Genomic DNA, 21,687 nt, shown 5'->3' on the forward strand with positions numbered 1-21,687 from the left:
GTTTTAAACACTTTATATGGATTAACTCATTTTTACCCTCACAACCGTCCTCTGAAGTAGATCCTATTTTATCAATCAACCCCATTTTTCGGGAGGGAGAAACGCAGTGGAGGGATGTTAATGAATTGCCCAAAGTCACACAGCGAGTGAGTGGCAAACTCAGATAAATTAATTTCTCCCTAAATTTTAATTAGCCTAAAGGTAACAGTTACCATTTACTAGCATGTACTAATAATGCACACAACATGACTATGTTTTGTCCCACAGTATCAGTGCTGCAGAGGGATTCTACTCTATTAACTGTACGAAAGTTAACAGCTTTGGGTTCAAATCCTCCAAACTAATGGATATGATTTATACAACCCAGGTTATCTGCTTAATGCGATTCTATAAACCTAGAGAGGAGGACTTTTGAAATATGTGTTTAAAAGTTTGGCTAGTATTCTTCAAACTTGCACATTTTATCTTGACGCATAATTAAGCACAAACTGGCTTGATAACGTGGGTGGATTTATTTCTTAAGAACAAACGAAGCTTTTCATCAAGGAAAACGTGAAAACCTAAGTAACAATCCTGCAATCGTGCATTTTAACAGAAAGTAGAAATATGAATACATTCTAAATTGTAACTACATTTGAAAATTAAAATAGTTCTCTCCAAATCCCAAATACCACACAATCTTTAATCTGTTCTCATCTTGTTACTCCAGAAACATCTGTCACATGCTATCAGGAAAATAGAGGCAAGGATTATTAATCAGTCTTTATGACCAAAGAAACATTATTCTCCTTAACTTCTGACTTTTTGAATCATTCATGTGTATCTCAGTTCCAAGAAGTGACACAATTACACCTCCATTCCAGAAAAAAAAAATCAATATGAGTATCAAATATCAAGGAGGCAAGGTACTTTCATGTAATTAAAGCAACGTCACAAGTGTTCGTCTTAGAAATGTACATAATTGCAGGAAATTTTTTAAGTACAACTTTATTTGATGGCTGACATGTAATAATAACAGTGAACAATTTAAACAGGTATAAAAAAGGTAGGATCAAAATCTTTACGCTCAAATACTTGAAAAGTCACTATGAATATGGAAAGATCTGTTTACATAAACACGTATATTTGCTGAGGAAAAATCAGGGGGTAGTGGCATCTCCCTGGTCCGTTAACAATATTTGGATTTTCGCAAAGAATTAGCAGCACCCAACCTTAAGTGTTAATTACGCGTTTCTAAAGGACCCATACAACAGATTAGTTGGCAGTGTTCTAGCTTTTGGGAGATGGGAGCGGGTGAGGGTTCAAATATCTGAGTACGCATGCACTCACACATTTAAAATCACCATTCCAAAAGGAGGGGACTCACATACTGAAAAAGTCTAAGAACATCATCTTTAGAGGATCAACAGTGGGCCAGAACAGTGGAAGCTGAATAGTAGTCTACTCGGTAAGAATGGTTTTTCACTCTTAGAAGGCAAGTTGGGAAGAATGAGAATACTCACATACACATAACTCAGGGAGACCTTGCTTCAAATTTTACATTGCAGAACACTGAACATTCTTTACAAAAACCTCCATTCTTGCTTGTAATAACACCAGATGATTTTTCCTTTATACCACCATATACATAACATTTAAATATTTTCTTTATAAATATTCTAGAGCAAACAGAATGTGTTTTGTTGCAGTGGTGGCCCACATCTGTACAAAGCAATGTAAGCAACATATATATATAGGTGTATATATATATATATATATATATATATATATATATATATATATAAAATGACTAAGAAAAAAGTGCAAAGAATAACAGTATTAAGAATTTTTGTTTTTTTTTTTACAGTAACTATGGTTCAAGTGTGAATACCTATCAGGGATATATAATCCCAGATTTTAATTAAAGATTCAAAAAGAAGCCCACATACCAAGTTACTGCACAAGTATCAGTCCCTTAGTGAGTAACTTCCCTTCTCCCAAATCCAGCATTTCCAGTTTCTGAACTCTTCTCAAACAGAAAAAAAGTGGTAACAGTGTGTTCTTCCCTTTAAGTTCCTAAAACGCATCCAAGTTAATTAATAATTCGGAGATTAAGTCAAGATAGTAGGGAAGTCATTCATCATAACCCGCTTTTGCTAAAATTAAAGCAAAATGAAAGGCTTTTGGTAGTACAAATAATTGACCAAGAATCAAATCAGCAACAGCAAACAGACCTTAAATTACAAGTGTGATTTAATACACTTTAAAATCAATCCCTGCTATCAAAGATAAGTTCAAAGTCTAAATCCTCTCCCTGGTTCAGTGCTGTGCAAGGGTTGGAATTCTAAATACTTATGATTTCAACACCTTTTCTAACAGAGAAAATGCTTCCTGTTAAAATTTGATTAACTTTCTATTATTTTAACTCTTGGTTTGTCTTATTTTGAACAAACAGAAACGCAATGTTCAGCATTTTTTAAGATGTACTTTTACTCTTAAGTCATTCAAATAATTACAGTTACTGATTTCACATCTCCAAGTTTCAGAAAAGCAGTTGAATTTCCCTTTAAATATATTACTAGATATTTTTTGGTGCGTTTATATTGTTTTATTCTCACTTCAGGCACTGTAATTATTCACAATATTATAATGATTCTATGTGTAACCTACACAACAATTATGAATGCTAAAATGGTTTCCAAGGTATTACTTGATTCTGTATATTATGATTCAAGACAAATGGTTGGAAGAGAATTTTAAAGCCCTGCAGCACTTCTGCTTTGAGTAGTGTTAACATATTTTTTTGGTCATGCTTAATATTTGAGCATCTTCTGAACTAGGAAGACAATAGACATTGGAAGTTGCAAATTTCCTCAAACTACATTCTACTCCAGCTCCAACTTATTTTGTTCAACATTAAATATTTTTTCTTTAATGAAACAAGTATATCTTAGGCTAATTTTTAAAAACAGGAATTTTGCTCTAAAATTAATAACACAGCTACAGGGAAATAACTTTTCAGTTTCAGCTTCACTAGAACTATGCAAAACTAAGTCAAAGTAGACTCGACAACTATTTTAATCACTTTGGGTTTTGTTTTTTTATTACCATGACTTTAGAATGATACACTTTACATTCTAACAGACAGCTCAACAAGGCTGAAAACCCCAGAACTGAAAAACCACCAGGCCGCCTCCTGCACAATTGTAAGTAAGAGAGCAGCATTTTATTTGCCCCCATACATTCGCTCAATGTCTTTGAGGTAATGGTTCTTCAGTTCCTTCCTTTTCAGTTTGAAAGCATCAGTGACCAAACCAGTTTCAGGGGTCCAGGGCTCTGGGCTTAAGCGAACCTTGATTGGAGTTTCAAATCGCTCCAATTTCACTGAAATGAGAAAGGGGGGGGGTAGGAATGAGGGAGAAAGAGGGAAAGAGAGGGAGAGAGAGGGGAAAGAAGGGGGAAGAGTGACGAGGGTTAGGAAAATAGGGGCGAGTGGGAGAGAGAGAAACAATAAAACATGAATTTTGCAGGATTCACCTAGATGATGCAGGTGATGAGGCAAACTTAATGGTATGTTAGAGTTAATTAATGATACCACCACCTTACAATTTCATTTTCTATTTCTCAAAGTACGTATCAGTTGTTTCAGTTGAATGGTTTTGGACTATGCAGCTTTTTTTCTAATATATATGTAGACACCCTCCTCTTCAGAGTCTTTCTATCTGTTGCGCCTTCTGCCTGGGATGGCCTTCCCTGCTGTAGTTGCATGGCTCACCTCCCTACCCCATCCACGTGTCTGTTCAAATGCCACCGCCTCAGAGAGGACTCCCTTGACCACTCCTAACAAAACAGAAGTCCCTTTGTCTCTCTGTATCCTCTTATGCTATGTCTTCTTCAAAATACTTATCACCACCTCATATATTATATATTTATGTCACCTACTAGAATGTAAGCTCCATGAAAGCAGGGGCTTTGATGTGTTCACTGCCATCCACAGGCTACACTGAGCCCTCAAGAAACATACATATTTATTCATTCATTCTACAGAAAATTAGCCTCTAGACAACTGTTCTTCGTAAGCTTTATTGTAATTCAAGTAAGAATCAAAAGGGGGGGTTGTGAGTTTCATACTCTTAAATGATGTAAGAATTGACGCAGCACATATTGGATTTGAGTTAGACAACACAACACGTTGAAAGAAATGTAAGAAAATGGTGAAAATAAGGACATAGAAGCAATCCATACAGTGCTCAATAATTTTAAATTCAATAAATTATATTCAATGAAGTTACTTATTATTAATACAAGGTCATCCTTAAAATTCTGAAGGCCTACTAACTGTAATGTTAATCTACAGATGAGCTTTATTTTATATGCAATTATTTAAAATAGCAATTTCGAAGAAGCAAACATCTGCATGTTTTAAAACTACTGCTAAACAGCCTAGGTAACCTGAGAAACAACTTGGTTTCAGTGATAAGCACAAAGAACTCAAATTCAATGAAGTTTTTGTTCTAATGCTAGTCTGAGCTTTATGAAAGCTTGGGTGAATTAGCGAGTTTCTCATTAAAATAAGAGAAAAATATAAAGCTGGGTGTGAAAAGTAATGTTTCAAATTACTTAGAACCAACTTCCTAAAAGTAACGCCTAAAAAGGTAATAAAGGAATATAAAACTTGTTCAAATTAACCATATCTACTCTGATGATAGATTATAGCTCAGTTATACAGAGGTGCCTGAAATAAGGTCACATTTGGATCTCAAGGGAATAGTTAAATTCTCAAATACTGATCTGGCTCCGAAACCTTTTATTTCATATTACTTTACCTACTTACACAGGTCGTATTCCAGAAACACTGACAACAATGGGACAAAGCAGGTACGTTATTTCAATTGCGCACAAGGAAATTAAGCATTTTTTTTTAATGCTGCATTAGAAGTTTCGTAGTTTTGGAAACTCCTAAACATTAGCTAGTACCACAAGCTATAGAGAGCAACGGGCAATCACACAGTTTCCTATAAATTAAATAAATTTATAAATTGCAAACAAGTGAAAAAGATTAGGGGAAGAAAAAAACAAAAACAATTTTACACGTGGCATTTTATCAGAATTACCTAGGACATTATGAAATGTGACCTGCAGGTGGCAGCAAATGTCAATTTTTCTAGCCACTGATAGTTGTCAAATCACCCCAAAACCATTATTTTGCATTCTTATGATACTATCTATACCTTGCACTTATATTTAAAACATGAAGAGGCCTGCTATGAACGATGTATGATTTCAGGCAGATTTAACTGAAAACAAAACTATTTTATACTTTTTGGCCTAAGTCTCTGAAATTATAATTTGAAGCAAAAGGTTAGCAAAATAAATCTTCTGTGGCACACACGAGCTTATGAGTTATTTAGATTTAGCTCATGATTAGTGTTCAGTATCCAAATCATGAATTGTTCCATTTCACGCCTCAATCCAAGCACAGGAAAGTTATGTAGGCCTAGCAGGTCCTAGAATTGTATTCCATTTTCCAGCCTGAAAAACTTCCCCCACTGTTGCTTTTACACAGGTGAATATTCAATGACAAATTATTCAGGTCACATTCTGCTCCATTAGTACGTTCAGAGAGTGACTAAGAATAACAGCCTATTGGCTGAAATACTTTTTTTTTTCTTTTTTTTTTTTTGTGGTACGCGGGCCACTCACTGTTGTGGCCTCTCCCATTGCGGAGCACAGGCTCAGTGGCCATGGCTCACGGGCCCAGCCGCTCCGCGGCATGTGGGATCTTCCCCGACCGGGGCACGAACCCGTGTCCCCTGCATCGGCAGGCGGACTCTCAACCACTGCACCACCAGGGAAGCCCTGAAATACTTTTTAAAATACTACATTTAAAGAAAAAAATGAGGATTTGTATCAAAGAAAATTCTGGAGGCCTGGTGATATTAAAAAGTGTGATATGTCAATAATACTATAATTAACAAAACCAACTTTAAGAAAAAAATTAAGTTACTGTCTTTATGCTTATACAGTAACTTACTTTGCAGATTATGTTAATAGGTAACTGCTATTTAAAACTTTACAGTGACCAGAGTTAACCAGAAGAATGTTCTTCTTGGGGAAAATAGTTTTTCAACTTCAACTTGCTAACAAATGTTACAAACTATATTTTTTAACCAAAATGGAACCCAAGTAGTTAATTTAAAAAATAAATAATAGTAGCCTAGTTAGGGAAACAGGTGTGCTCATGTATCTCTGACAGGAGTATAAACTAGTCCAGTTTTTCTGGGGGGGAAGAGGGAGTTATTTGGCAACATAAGGGAAAAAAGCTTTTAAAATATACATTTTTCTTGACTCAGATAATCCATATTAAGAAAATAATCACATAAGAAAATAAATTAGAGTAAAAGATATATATTCTATTTGTTTACAGTGGAGGGAAAAAGTCTACCAATAAGGACTTAAGTGGACACTCCTTTACTGGAATACTGTTTAGCTTAAAAAATGGTAATTCAATTCTATATCTACTGACTTAGAAGAAAGTCGATGACGTTGGTAAGTTAAGTATATATAACAAAATGTAATGTCACCACCCAAAGGTAGCTACTATCAAGTGATTTTTACTTCCTCCTTTAAACTTTCTGTATTGTCCAGTACTTTATAATGAATATAGGTATCTGTAATCAGAAAAATGACATTTTCATTTTTTGGGAGGGAAAAGCAATAGGTTAAAACTAGGTTAATCGCTTCCAATTAAACATGAGTCCACAGTTTATCTCTGCTCCCCTGGAAAACAAACAGTTTAAAAACAATTTTTTAAATTCAAAAGGTATTAACCACAAAGGAAAAATAGAAATGAGAGAAAGAGGACACTGGGTGAGGAGGCCCAACAAACTCTTAGAAGACCAAAAGCAAACAGGCCAGCAGTTAACTGACTGGGAGCCAAGAGAGCTAAACGCTAACTGCCCACATCGAAGAACACCAACAAGAGGCAAACCAACCTCCCGAGCCCGTAGACAGAAGCTGAGGGACAGAAGCCAGAGATGAGGGGCATGCTGAAAAAGCAGGGCTGGCCCTCATCTGTTCAGAGGATAGCTCTCCCTCATCCTGCTCTTCCCCAACCAGGCTGCAGATAGATTTACCTTTTGGAAAAACTGAACTAGAGAGACTCTGGACTCAGGACACTTACAATAGAGGGAGGGAGTAAGGCCGAAAACCTAAAGGTTCAGTGAGGGGAAGACCTACCCACCCCAGCCCCAGCCCCCTTCCAATGCCCTTTTTTTTTTTTTGGCTACCAGAATATTGGCAGTCATGCTAATATCTCCCAGGTAAGAGACTGCAGAAGTCTCCTCTGGAGAAGTGGAATGACTCAAGACACTAACATTTGAATAACTTTTCAGTGAAGCCCAGCAAGCTTTCCAAATAGCTTTTTAGAACCTCATTCTCAAATATGAATGGCCAGACAAGGATCAGCAGATATATGCAAGGCCAACCAAAGCAAGCAGGAAGTGGAACTTGAAGGAAACAGAAACGATAACAGGAGAAGGAAACTTCATAAAAGGAATCCCTTCAACACCCTCAGAGGATGACTGCATCCATGAAAGAGCAACAGGATGCTATTAAAAGGACACTAAGAAAGCAGGAAAGAACTCTTGAAAATTGAAATTCTGATATTGGAAGTTGGAAGCTCGATAGACTGAGGCAATGATAAAGTTGAGGGATCTGCCAGAATATAAAACAAAAAGGACAAGATATAAAGAAGAGGTGGCCCATATATACAGTGGAATATTACTCAGCCATAAAGAGAAAGGAAATTGAGTTATTGGTAGTGAGGTGGCTGGACCTAGAGTCTGTCATACAGTGTGAAGTAAGTCAGAAAGAGAAAAACAAACACTGTATGCTAATACATATACATGGGATCTAAAAAAAAAAAAGGTCATGAAGAACCTAGGGGCAGGACAGGAATAAAGGCGCAGACCTACTAGAGAATGGACTTGAGAACATGGGGAGGGGGAAGGGTAAGCTGGGATGAAGCGAGAGAGTGGCATGGACATATATACACTACCAAATGTAAAATAGATAGCTAGTGGGAAGCAGCCGCATAGCACAGGGAGATCAGCTCAGTGCTCTGTGACCACCTAGAAGGGTGGGATAGGGAGGTTGGGAGGGAGACGCAAGAGGGAGGAGACATGGGGATATATGCATATGTATAGCTGATCCACTTTGTTATACAGAAGAAACTAACACACCATTGTAAAGCAATTGTACTCCAATAAAGATGTAAAATAGATTACAAAAGAAAAAAAAAGATAATAAAATTAGAGGATGAAAGTAGAAGGTCAACAACCATATAAAAGTAGTCCCAGATAAAAACATGAACACAAAACTCAGAGGGGAAAAGCAATGAAAGAAAAGCAAACAAACAACAAAAGGTAAATGGAGATTTCCCAGAACCACAGGGCAGAGATCTCTAGATTGAAAGGGCCCACACCAAGTAAGTATATGCAATGATAAAAGATTCACACCAGGGCACATTAGTATGAACTATCAGAACAAAGATGGACCATTGCAAACACAGAGTAGATGACCACCTAGCAGGGATGCTGTGACATGCGATAAAGAACTAGTTAGGTTATTCTACCATATACCATTTAAAGATCCTTCCAACATGGAAATTCATTATGTATGTTTAGGAGGCAGGTTTTTTAAAACACAACATAGTAAATCGACTATACTCCGATAAAAATTTAAAACAAACAAACCAAATAGACATCTTGAAGAGTGTAATGCACAGGACCTCATTAAATAACTTGTAGGGACATCAACAGATAAGCCACTTCTTACTTACTGGTATTTGCAGCTTCTCTGATCTCTTTCAGTATTTCAGCTTCCATGGCAGGGTCATTGCAGATATCAACCCAAGTGCCTTCCACCCCTTTCTGTTGTGCCAAAAGCATCAACCTTTGCTGATTAGGAACCACAAAACTTATCACATAGGACTGGTCACTAAAAAATTAGAAAATAAAACAAACTGGAAATTAAAACATTAAGAACAATTATTCATAAATTATGCAAAGAAATAGTACACACAATTCTGAATATATTTTTCTCTTATTTGTTACAGCTTCATTAAGAAGTAATAAAGCCCATAGTACTGTCATAACGACAGACACATAGAAAGCCCAATGATATAGAGAGTCCAGAATAAACCCTTGCATATATGGTTAAATGATCTTCAACAATGGTTCCACGACCGCTCAGTGGGGACGGTCTCTTCAACAAGTGGTATTAGAAGAACTGGATATCCATATACAAAGGAATTAAGTTGGACCCTTACCTTATAGCACATACAAAAATTAACTCAGAATAGATCAAAGACCTAAATCTGTAAGAGCTAAAATTATAAAATGCCTAGAAGAAAACATAGGGGAAAAGATTCATGAAATTGGATTTGGCAATACTTTCTTAGATATGACACCAAAAAGCACAGGAAACAAAGGAAAAAAATAGATGAAGAGTACAACAAAAATAAGAAATGTTCTGTGTATCAAAGGTCACAACAGAGTGTAAAAAGGCAATCTATGGAACTGGATAAAAATATTTGCAAATCATATGTCTGATAAGGGGTTTACATCTAGAATGTATAAAGAATTCCTACAACTCAACAACAAAAACAACAACAAAATAACCCCATTAAAAATGGGCAAAGACCTGAAACCATAAAACTCCTACAAGGAAACACAGGGGGAAGATCTTTTGACATAGGCTGTGGTAATGACTTATTGAATTTGACACCAAAAGCAAAGGCAACAAAATCAAAAATAAACAAGTGGGAGTATATAAAACTAAAAAGCTTCTGCACAGCAAAGGAAACCATCAACAAAATGAAAAGGCAACCTACAAAATAGGAGAAAGTATTTGAAAATCATATATGATAAGGGGTTAATATCCAAAACACATAAAGAGCTCATACTACTCAATAGCAAAAAAAAAAAAATCAATTAAAATATGGACAGGGGAACTGAATAGACGTTTCTCCAAAGAAGACATACGGATGGCCAACGGGTACATGAAAAGGTGCTCAATATTACCAGCTATCAGGGAAATGCAAATCAAAACCACAACAAGATATCCCCTCATACCTGTTAAAATGGCTATTATCAAAAAGCCAAGAAATAACAGGTTTTGGTGAGGATGTGAAGAAAAGGGAAGGGAACCCTTGTGCACTGTTGGTGGGAATGCAAAGTGGTACAGGCGCTATGGAAAACAGTATGGAGACTCCTCAAAAAATTAAAAATGGAACTACCATATGATCCAGCAATCCAACTTCTTGGTATAAATCCAAAGGAAATGAAAACAGGATATCAAGGAGATATCTGGTCCATGTTCATCGCTGCATTAGTCCATAATAGCCAAGATATAGAAACAACCAAGTGTCCATCAACAAATGAATGGATAAGGAAGATGTGGTGTATATGTTCAGTGGAATATTACTGAGCCATGAGAAAGAGATTCTGCTATTTGCGATAAAACTGATGAAGCTGGAGGGCATCATGCTAAGTGTAACAAACCAGACAGAGGAAGACAAAAACTGCATGGTATTGCTTAAACGTGGAATCTTAAAAAAAAAAAAAAAAAAAAGTCAAACTCATAGAAACAGAGAGTAGAAAAGTGGTTGCTAGGGGCTGGGGGTGGAGGCTGATAAAAGGGTACAAACTTTTAGCTATAAGATGAATAGGGTCTGATGATCTAATGTGTAACACGGTGATTACAGCTGATAACACTGTATTGTTTAATCAAAATTAAGAGGGAAAAAAATTTTAACGGGCAAAGGACTTGATTAGACATTTCTCCAGAGGTGATATACAAACGGCCAAACAAGCAGATGGAAAGATGCTCAAACATCACTAATCCTTAGGGGCAAGATATCCCCTCAAACTCATTACCGTGACTATTATAAAAAAAATTTTAAAAGTAGAAACAAATGTTACTGAGGATGTGGAGAAATTAAAACCCTTGTACACTGTTGATAGGAAGGAAAAAAAAATAGTGCTGCCATAATGGAAAGAGTATGGCAGTTCCTCCGAAAATAAAAATAGAACTACCATATGATCCAGCAATCCCACATCTGGGTATATACCCAAAAGAATTGAAAGCAGGATCTTCAAGAAATATTTGAATATCCATGTTCATAGCAGTATCATTCACAATAGTCAAGAGGTAGAAGCAACCCAAGTTGTCCATTGATGGATGAATGACTAAACAAAATGTGGTCTATACATACAATGGAATATTATTCAGCCTTAAAAAGGAAGGAAATTCTGACACATACTACAATGTAGATGAATCCTGGGGAGCATTCTGCTAAGTGAAATAAGCCAGTCACAAAAAGACAAACACTGTATGATTCTATTTATTCAAGGTAGCCAGAGGAGTCAAATTCACAGAAACAGAAAGTAGAATGGTGGCGGCCAGGGGCTAGGTGGGGGGAGGGGAAATGGGGAGTGGTTTAACGGATATTGAGTTTCATTTTTGCAAGATGAAAAGTTCTGGAGATTGGTTGTACAACAGTGTGAATATACTTAACCCTAGTGAACGGTACACTTAGGATGGTTACGATGGTAAATTTAGGTTTTGTGTTTTTTATAATTAAATTTTTTAAAGGGAGTAATAAAACCCAGAAAAATAAACCATATTAACACATAAAGAAAGAAAATGGTTCAATCTCTCAGGTGTTTTTATTTAGAAAACTTGTACTAGCTGTGTTACCCTCTCGGGAAAATGACCTACGCTAAATTTCAGTTCTTATGGATGTTAAATGAAATAACTGTTGTGGCATAGCTAAGTATTTAGCAAGACATAGTAGGTAGTCCAGTAAATAGTTAAAATGCCTGGATTATCTCAAATGACCTTTCAGCTGTCGAATTCAAGCACTTGCATAAATTTCTAACATTCCCCAACTCTGAAAGTTGGATGTTTCCCTTATGATTATATCAATTTTTTCCCAATTACCCTTTTACTGTAAGTATATGAAACACAAATGCAACTTTAAAATTACCTTTTGGCAAAAGCACAGATGTTGTCAATAAGTGGACAGTTCTTCAGTGCAGCTTCTACTTTCCCAAGAGATACATATTCCCCTGCTTGTAACTTCACCAGATCTTTCTTACGATCTGTAAGTCATGAAGCATGTTATGTTATCCATAGTACATTGATTAAGGTATGTCCAATTCTGATTTTCTTTCAGTCTCATCACCTGAATCTTTATTTATAAAGATACTTCTTTTAAAATCTTGTTATATCTAATGTTTGCCCAAACGTATCAGTTAAAAAGAAAATGCCTAGTTAAAGAAGTACTGGCTAAAATGTTATATCCTACACCAAAAGCTTTAATATCTTACTATAATGTTTAATAGTATCATGAATTTAATAGAAGGAACAAAGACTTTGGGGCATTAGATTTGAATGGTAGCTCTGCCCATTACTAGCTATGTGATCCTAGACAAGTCATTTGACCGCTCCAACCCACAAATTTTATCAGGGATAATGACGCCTACCTCATACTGGCATGTAGCACAATGTCTGACATACAGAACAGTCAATAAATGTTAATTCCCCATTTTCCAGATTTGTCATTATCTTGTTAAAATGACAGTGCACTAACAACATGCTGGCATAGGATGGTACATCATCAGGTTGCCTTACATCCTTTGTGTGAGTGCTGACTTGCCTACCCATAGGCTGGGAACCCAGTACACATGCCACCGGAGCCAGCCTTTGATTCCAGCACAATCAAGGATCAAGGGGGAAAAGGCGGTGGTGGTGTAGGTGGGGGAGTTACTGGTTCTAGACTGAGCCATGTTTCCTGGGAATTTCCCTGGCAGATCAAACTTCTAGGCGAAGAACCAATTTTCCCAGGAAATCTCTAACTATATTCAGGTCACATATGGGTCCAGAGACAGACTTAAACGGACCACTAGAGATAATGACTGGGGAAATTTTATGGCTTGAAAAGGATCTGAATGGGACCCAACAGAGTGGTCCTTATCGGCTAGTCAAATTTTTAACTTTTGCCTGATTAAAATGAATAGTGTAAGGGCTATTCTGGAGTAGCTTTGAACTTAGTCTATTTCAGTAGGCTCAATAAGGGCAGTGCCAAGCCAACTGACATTCTCAGAAGAACAGATTAATGTTGAGGACTGATATTATACTTTTCTAAGAGTCCAGGCTAGTTAGAGTCCTATAAATGGCCACTAGGGAAAATAACATGTCCACAATGCTTCTTGGGTGGGGAGGTAAATGGTGAGCAAGGCCTAGAACAGGGTATGTTACAGGAGATGGTTATACGGAACCAAATGTATCAACAGTTGACCAAAAGAAAACAAAACAAGGAAACAAACAAAGAAAACCTCTTCTGAGCAATTTTTGTTTTCTCACTGCCAACTGCTATTTTCCTGCCCACCCTCCCTACCCCAATGCTGCTTCTGCTACCACTTAGTAAGGTGCAGGCACTGCCCTGCTCTAAACATTTTACATGTAACAACTCATTTAATCCTAACAAAACCCCTACCAGGTCAGTATTGTTGTCCCCATTTCACAGATGGAGAAGCACAGACCCAAGTTAAATAACTTTTCTAAAGTTTAAACCAATGGAATCATCAACCCTATTAATGACCTGACCAACATTACCTTTCATATATGTGGAAGTTGCAAAAACTGAAGAAAAGCACAAAAAGAGAATACACTGACCGATAATCTGTAAACACCCATCGGGATGGAATTCTCCAATATCACCAGTGCAGAACCACCTTTGGCCATTTTCGTCCACAGAGTAATCCTCAGCTGTTTTCTCTTCATTTTTAAAATATCCCATGGAGATATTCTGTCCACCGATTACAATTTCACCTCTGGGGTTTGGTTTGTCGTGAACTGTATAACCACCTGGAAGTCATAAAAGCAAATTAGTTATTGTTCTAAAACAAATTTACTTGTATTAATTCTTAAAGATCCTTTGCTACTATTTTTCTGCTGATCAAATTTTACTTCACTTTACGGGAGCAATATTAGTTAATATTTCCCAGGATCATAAAATTTCACACTTAGAACATCATTAAAGCTTAGGGTTCATAGAGTTCTGGTTAAGATAAAATCACCCCCAAGAAGGGTAACACTTGAAGTTTTTAGAAGTAAATTATTCATATGTTGATATCAAATGTGTTTCAGATATATTCTAAGGTTTTAATCAAAGAGCATAGGTAGTTATAAATTTAAAGCTATTCAATATTTCAGTATGACAAAACCCACTGTACATAAAACATTAAACTCATTATATAAAGCAAAGGTTCTTTCACAGCAAGGAAAACTCCAACTATGGACCCGCTCTCCAAAACTGACATTAAAGCCCAGTACCAGAAAAATTAGAAAAATAAAAATTAAAGGCAGAATTCTCCTTACCAAGTTTTACAATACACCTTGTTTCTCTGATTCCACTGCTTAATAAATAACCCATTTAGTAAAGCAATATTGATGCTGATGCCCAATATACGTAGACACACACTCCCTATATTTTTTAAGATTTTCATTCTAAAATTGGAAGGGCATTACCATGGGAGAAAGGAGGACTTATTCCCAAGATGTAAAACGCTTGGGAATAAATTTGGCCTTTCAGTGTGGTATTTAAAAAGGAACGGTTGTTTGCTCATAGAGCACCACAGTAATGCACATAATAAAAAGTCACATGGGAGAAACACTTATTGAAACTTCAAATTTATGTCAGACAAAGCGCATTCATTTTGTTGGGTTCAAACAACCTAAGGGATGTGTCCTACAAGGTAACTGGTCCTTTAAAGGTTCAGTCTATGGCTCTTTACAGACACCAATATTGTACTATATTCATCAGACTTGTTTAGAGACTAAAACTTAACTATCCCACCCACTAAAAAGGCAATTATGTAATGTAATAGAGATGCTAAATATCGCTATGGCAGCGATCATATTACAACATGTAAATGTATCAAATTAACATGTTGTACACCTTAAATTTACAGAATGTTGTATGTCAAATATACCAAATTGAAAACTTAAAGAGGGACTTCCCTGGTGGCTCAGTGGTTAAGAATCCACCCTGCCGACGCAGGGGTGACAGGTTTGATCCCTGGTCTGGGACGATCCCACATGCTGCAGAGCAACTAAACCCGTGCACCACAGCTACGGAGCCTGCACTCTGGAGCCTGCGAGCCACAACTACTGAGCCCGCGTGCCACAACTACTGAAGCCCTTGCGCCTAGAGTCTGTGCTTCGCAACAAGAGAAGCCACCACAGTGAGACGCCCGCGCACCTCAATGAAGGGTTGCCCCCGCTCGTTCCAACTAGAGAAAGCCCGTGCGCAGCAACAAAGACCCAAAGCAGCCAAAAATGAATAAATAAATACATTTAAAAAAATAAAAGAAAATCTTAAGCTTTTTAATTACTCTTCCTTTATCTGGCATGGCTAGGCTATTAATTATTTTGCAGTTAATGAATATGTTTAATATTTTTCACAATTTCATCATAGGAAGACTGCTTTACTTTTGCAGATTATCACCAGTGTCTGTAAAGCACAGGTTTCCTCTAAGTGGCTCGCCTTCTGCAGTCACTTATAAAAATTAAACTATACAAATAGCTGGACAATTGATTAGCAACTATAAAAATGTTTCCTGGGGGCAATTGGGATTGACATGTATACACTGATGTGTATAAAACTGATGACTAATAAGAACCTGTAGTATAAAAAAAACAAACAAAAACAACAACTAATTCTAAACTTTCTGTGGGTTATTTGTATGGAAATATGTTAATATAAATGTTTCAGACATTACATGAAATTTCTAAAAATCTTCTATGTTCTGGTATAATGTTATAAGTCATAATTCTAGTTATTACTTTAAAATGTATATCTCAGAAATAGCTAAACTTCCTTGTCAATTGCATTATTATGACCTTTCATCAAATCTTTAACCGTGGTCATTTTTAAGTCTTTTGTCATTTACAGACAGTCTGGGTGTACTCTGATGCTTTTGCAAAAATGTTCCTATAAAAGGGTTTCATCTTCAAGGAATTCATGGAAAAGACTCTGACAGGTACAGGTTTCTGGTAACTGACTATACTGCTGAACTGAATGAATAAGCATTTTCAGAACTCTAGTGGAAAACTGATGAATTCATAAAAGTGCTAACAAAAGATCAAGATGAAAAAAAATTAATTACATGGGACTGAGTGAACTGATGAGGATGATTACAATTTTTGTGACTTTCTGTTTGAATAAAAAAAAGTCCCACAAGGACTCAGGGGCAAAAAATATACAAATCAATTTTCACCGCAAAGTAAAGGAGCGGTTACAGTGGAGGATTACTGGACTGAATGTCAATATTATGACCTAGTATGAGTGTGTTTCGTGTTTGGTAATTGCAATCATTGTTGCTTTTGTTGTGGTCATCCATTTACAATGCTTGGTGCCAGTTTATTTATCTCTTGTAAAAATAAAATACAGTGTGTGTGTGTGCAAAAAAAAAAAAAAAAAGCTGGAAAATTCCAAAATACTTGAAGGTTAAATGGTTCTATTCTAAGCAATACATGGATCTTGCTGTCTGTATGTGAACTGAATAACATGCACAGTGACCAAGCAAAAACAAAAAAAGAAATACAAATTATCAGGTCTCCTCAGATCTACTGAATGAGTCTTTCTGGAGGTAGGGTCCAGGAATCTGTGTTTTATCAGCTTTCTAGATGGTTCTCATGCATGTGAAAGAGTAGGAACCACTCTTCTATATGCCAGGTTCTGTGAAAATCTGTCCCCATTGCTACATCCTCTGTGAGGTTATAAGGCCATATAGATAAGACAGGGAGTAAAGAAGGTAGTTTTTGAAAAGCCAGTAAAAAATTACTTAATATTGTTTACATAATGCTGTTTGTTAACTTCCTCCTTTCACTTAGTTGTTTGGAATAGCAAATAAGTGATTTTAAGGTGCACTGGTGAATTAAATGCAAAACCTGGATTAAGTTTTAGATTTTCTTACTCCTTGTTCAGACCCAATCCATTCTTTTTATTTTCCTCCACAAGGTTCCCATTTGCCTTGAGTAATCCAGTGGAACTGTTTTTGCCTTACTAAACTTCAGGATGTACCAGGAGTCAGGTCCAGGAAAATGTCTTCAAAATAATTCTCTCCTTGGTATCTTTTCTGATATAAGATCTTGCCAAGAGCTTGTTCTCCACTGCAAAATCATATGGTGATTCACTGTTTACCAAAAGTTTGATTGAGCCAAACCAGGGATGTGACTTAGGAGACAGCAAAGTATGGTAGAAAGTGCATCAGTTTTAGTGTCAAACAGTTCTAGGTGTGATTCATGGTCTGCCACTTACTAGCTGTGCAATTAATGTCTCTGAATTTCAATTTCCTTGGCCATTGAATGTGCTGTGTGTTAAGTAATTCTTAATTTACTTGTTTGTCAGTCTATGGGTTTATTTGTATATGCCTATCTCACTACAAACAGCTGATGAAGTTAATGAAATAATTCACATCAAGTATCTAGTCCTTTGCCTGGAACCTATAAGATATTTAATAAAAGTTAACTCTCTTTAAAAAAAATGTTTGCTGGGGTCAAGCTCTAAGAAGTTGGGGGGTATGTGTGTGTGTGATTAGTCACTCTATCCCCTGAAAATACGGGGTTTCATTTCCCAGCCCAAACCTACTCACTAGCAAAATCTAGCTTCAAAAGATAGGATATACATCCTTTTCCAAATCCAGGGAATGCCCCACTAAGAATTTTTTCCTCTTTACCATCGAGTATTCCCAAGTTCAGAATCATCATGCCTAGATTCTAGAGATTTCCCTTTCCTCTTGGGAACCTAACAATGTTACTGAAGAAAAAGAAAGCACAGGGAACAAGCAACAGCAAAGACTCGGCTGCTACTGCAGACAACCTAATGCTTTTTAAAAATGGAAGTCTAGAGGCTCGCGGTAGTTTTTAGCATATCTAGAAACACTAGAGCTTGTCATAAAATGCTTACCTTCCTGCCAGTCTTTTAGCTTAATTTCACAGCAAATAAGAGGGGCTCCAACTCTGCCAGTAGTATAGTCAGTAACTATAAGGGAAAGAGCAACAAAGATATTAATTAGTGTAACACATTTCAGACTCCCACTAATGTGATTACAGGAATATTAAAGTTGGAGCCAGATTCTGAAAGATGACAAAAGAAGAGGCCATAGCGAGAGGAATGCAAAGCGTGACCATTTGTCAATAATTCAGCTTCATTTTTTAAAATTTATTTATTTTTGGCCACACCGCACAATGTGCGGGATCTTAGTTCCCCGACCAGGGATCGAACCCGTGCCCCCTGCGGTGGAAGCGTGGAGTCTTACCCACTGGACCGCCAGGGAAGTCCCTTCAGCTTCATTTTAACAGTGTAATTGATTTCAATGTTGGTACACCATTTTGGCTTCTCATGGCTACATTTCAGATAATTAAGTATAAAAATCTGTTAAGGGAGGAGAGCTGGCTCCACCATTATCTACGTAGGATTCTGGTAAGACAGATTTTGATTGGAAGTCCTCCTCTACAACTCACTGATTGGATGTATAAATTGGACAAGTTACTTAACTTCTCTAAACCTCCATTTCCTCATCTATATAAAAGGGGATAATAACAGAACCCATTTCATATGGGGATATGCTGTGAGGGTTAAATGAGATGATTCGTAGACAGTGCTTAACACTTCTTGGCAAAAAACAAAGTGTTCAATAAATGTTAGCAGCTATTATCCAACATGATGATGATGATGATATTATCCTTTTGTAGTTTGTGATTATTGCTCGCAGTAGTCAAGTATTTATGGACAACCTATTATGTACCCAGCATTATATTAAACATTGTGAGGAAAACACATTAAAGGTAAGGAGACCCTGCCCTCAATGAGCTTACAAACGAACTACCTGGAGAGAAAAGCACGTGAAATAATTAGAGCACTTTTAAATACTAAACTGCATGGTACTGATGGTGAGAACAGTAGCACCTTGGAGACTAGGAAGATCAATGTAAGATGAAATGTCTGGGAAACACTTAACTGAAGAGTTGCACATGAGAAGACGGCTGTGACCAGTTAGCAAAAAGGGCATTGCAAGAGAAGGGAACAGAAAATACAAGAGAGAGTAAGAAGACTGGCTTATTTGGAAACAAGAATCCTGGTGTGTACACAGGTGGCAAATAATGATGAAGAGGTACAATGGTGCCAGGTTAGAGACATCTTGAAAGCTACGTTCACCAGGTATGAAGTAGTGTTTGAGGTGGATGTGTCTAACAGAAGAACAGAGGATGAATCAGAAGTAATATAATAGAGGCAGACACAGCAGCTGAAAGGCTGTTACCACAGGGCAGTGTGAAGTAATAAAAGGTTAGATGCCAAAGGTGGCAGGCAGTGGAGGGAGCAATCCAATGAAAAGGTGGGAAGATCTGGTGAAAGTTAAAGATATTAAAAATAAACAGTCAGATGACTTCAAAGCTAATGCCCTGAATGATTTTAAGGATGGTAATAACACTGTCAAACAATCTGGCAACGGAAAGATGGTTTTGGATAATGGCACTGACTTTGGACATAAGTTTAAAGTGAAAGTGAGATAGTGAAACGATTACTATACCGCATTGTTTCACAACCTAGGGTGATTTGCCCCTTAAGGGATATTTGGTAACATCTAAAGATATAATGCACTGTCATATTATCTGGCAGCTATCTAGTGGCTAAACATCCTACAATGTGCAGGAGAGCTCCCAACAATAAAGAATTATCTGGTTCAAAATTTCAGCAGTGCTGAAGTTGAGAAACCCTGCTATAGGCTGTTGAAAACAACAGAGAGCAAACCAGAAGTCAGGGCAGGAATACAGATTCGAGAGGGAACACAAAACTGATACCTTATTCCAAGAGTGCAGTTCTCCGAGGAAGTGATCACTTAGAGAAAGAAGATTACAAGACCAGGGTGACAGAACTTTCAGGACTGACAATGTGTCATAAGTATTTACGAGACTTAAAAATGAAGGGTACACATGACTCAACTACAAGTTTCTAAAACTAAAATATGTAGATTTTCATTGAATCTGATTATTACTTAAGAGGTATAAAGTTACCATGGTTCCCAAAGGCAGTGCAAATTGGCCTGACCAGTAGAAATTAACATAATTATTTGCCACATTAAAAACGCTTACCTTCAGTAACTGTGCCAGCACCACACGATTCTGTCAGTCCATAACCCTGACCAACCGGGCAGCAGAAGCAGACATTCATGAATCGCTGTGTCTGCGGAGACAGGGGTGCTCCACCAGACAGCATCATACGGACATTCCCTCCTAGCAGAGCCTTCACCTTTTTAAATAGTATCCTTGATAAAAGGGGTGATAAATGATTTTAATATATGCACAGATTATTCTTGGTGACACACTAATTTATAGGCTCTGGAAAAGATTTCTCAACTTTGGTTGAACACCTATATTTCAGGATCATTGTGATAATGAGAGGTGAACAAAGCAACAACTAGTAACACACTGAAAAAAATGCCAGAAAAACTCTTAAAAAGGCAAAAAGAAAAAGGTATGGTGTCAGGAAACTACTTTGACACACAGTAAATGAAAGAAAAGGATGATGTCAAAGGAAAAAATGTAAAGTTACCTTTGGAACATTTAGTCATCCATCTTATTTCCTTTCCAGTGAAAAATGTTTCCCCATCTCAACTCCCCAGCACCACATTTAAAATAACCGTTATATTCATACACTTAATATGCTATTTTATGAATACAATAAATCAGAAACCTTCACGCCAAATAAATCTTGAAAATCACTTTTTTGAGTTAGAAATGGCATTTTTTAAACTCAATTGTCTTGACACAAAAGTCTACTCTAGTTTTTCTTCATGAGACCAAATATTATAATTAGCTCTTAAATATGTACTCAATTATTAAAATTTGTTAATTTGCCACGATCAGAGTTCAAGGTCCTCTGCTTGCTATATAAGCAACGAGGCTTAGAAGTGAATAAAAGAGAAATTCAACGTTATGATCATGGTGGTGATGCTCAAACTAAATTAACTTGTCATTTACTTACTCATCTTCCCGATGTAAAAACACAAAAAGATTTAAAGGCTCAAACTACAGAGTCTATGAGATATACTTACAGATTGCAAAGCGGTGCATCATATCCCTTTTTGATCTGTTCCAATTTGTAATCATACCCTATCTTGAACAGAGTTTTCTGGATATAATTCATCTCTTGGACTTTGCTCATAACATTCTTATAAATTCTATCCATGATTTCCTAAAAGGCAAGCAACATATTAAATAATCTGAAAAGAACTACACCAACACTGAGACAGTCTTAGTCGAAAACACCTTATTTACAGTATCTTAGGTAAAAGTCTTTAGTAGAATGGAAATATTTATTATATTGTAGGATTAATTTCACTAACTTGTTCACTATTTCAAAAACACTAAGGACAAGTATAGGGGTTTCTTCAGTTCTACACACTAAGTTTATCTAAAATTTTTTAAAAATTGACTGGAGAATAAATAGTTCATTCACCTATCACATAAAGATAATTTTTTTTAATTCTTTTCTTCAAATATATTCACTTACTCTCAAATAGCACTAAAACATCCAACTATGTTGAATCTAATCCTGATGTTTTTCTTACTACT

At 36.6% G+C, this 21,687-nt stretch overlaps 1 protein-coding gene across 9 annotated transcripts in view; it reads right to left on the reverse strand.

Annotated features, from left to right (window-relative positions):
* Positions 1 to 493: 493 nt before the first annotated feature.
* ACSL4 (acyl-CoA synthetase long chain family member 4) overlaps positions 494 to 21,687 on the reverse strand; it is an 86,477-nt gene continuing 65,283 nt past the window's right edge. For all 9 annotated transcript variants that reach the window (XM_082865044.1, XM_082865041.1, XM_082865039.1 and 6 more), the window contains 7 exons: positions 21,168 to 21,307; positions 20,206 to 20,378; positions 18,020 to 18,094; positions 13,723 to 13,914; positions 12,032 to 12,146; positions 8,822 to 8,979; positions 494 to 3,363 (listed from right to left, as the gene is read on the reverse strand). In XM_082865044.1, the coding sequence (XP_082721170.1) occupies positions 3,206 to 3,363; positions 8,822 to 8,979; positions 12,032 to 12,146; positions 13,723 to 13,914; positions 18,020 to 18,094; positions 20,206 to 20,378; positions 21,168 to 21,307 (1,011 nt within the window). In that variant the 3' untranslated portion in view covers positions 494 to 3,205. The remainder of the gene's footprint in view (positions 3,364 to 8,821; positions 8,980 to 12,031; positions 12,147 to 13,722; positions 13,915 to 18,019; positions 18,095 to 20,205; positions 20,379 to 21,167; positions 21,308 to 21,687) is intronic.

The sequence above is a fragment of the Leucopleurus acutus genome (assembly GCF_964270905.1).
Source record: "Leucopleurus acutus genome assembly, chromosome: X".
Lineage (NCBI taxonomy): Eukaryota > Metazoa > Chordata > Mammalia > Artiodactyla > Delphinidae > Leucopleurus > Leucopleurus acutus.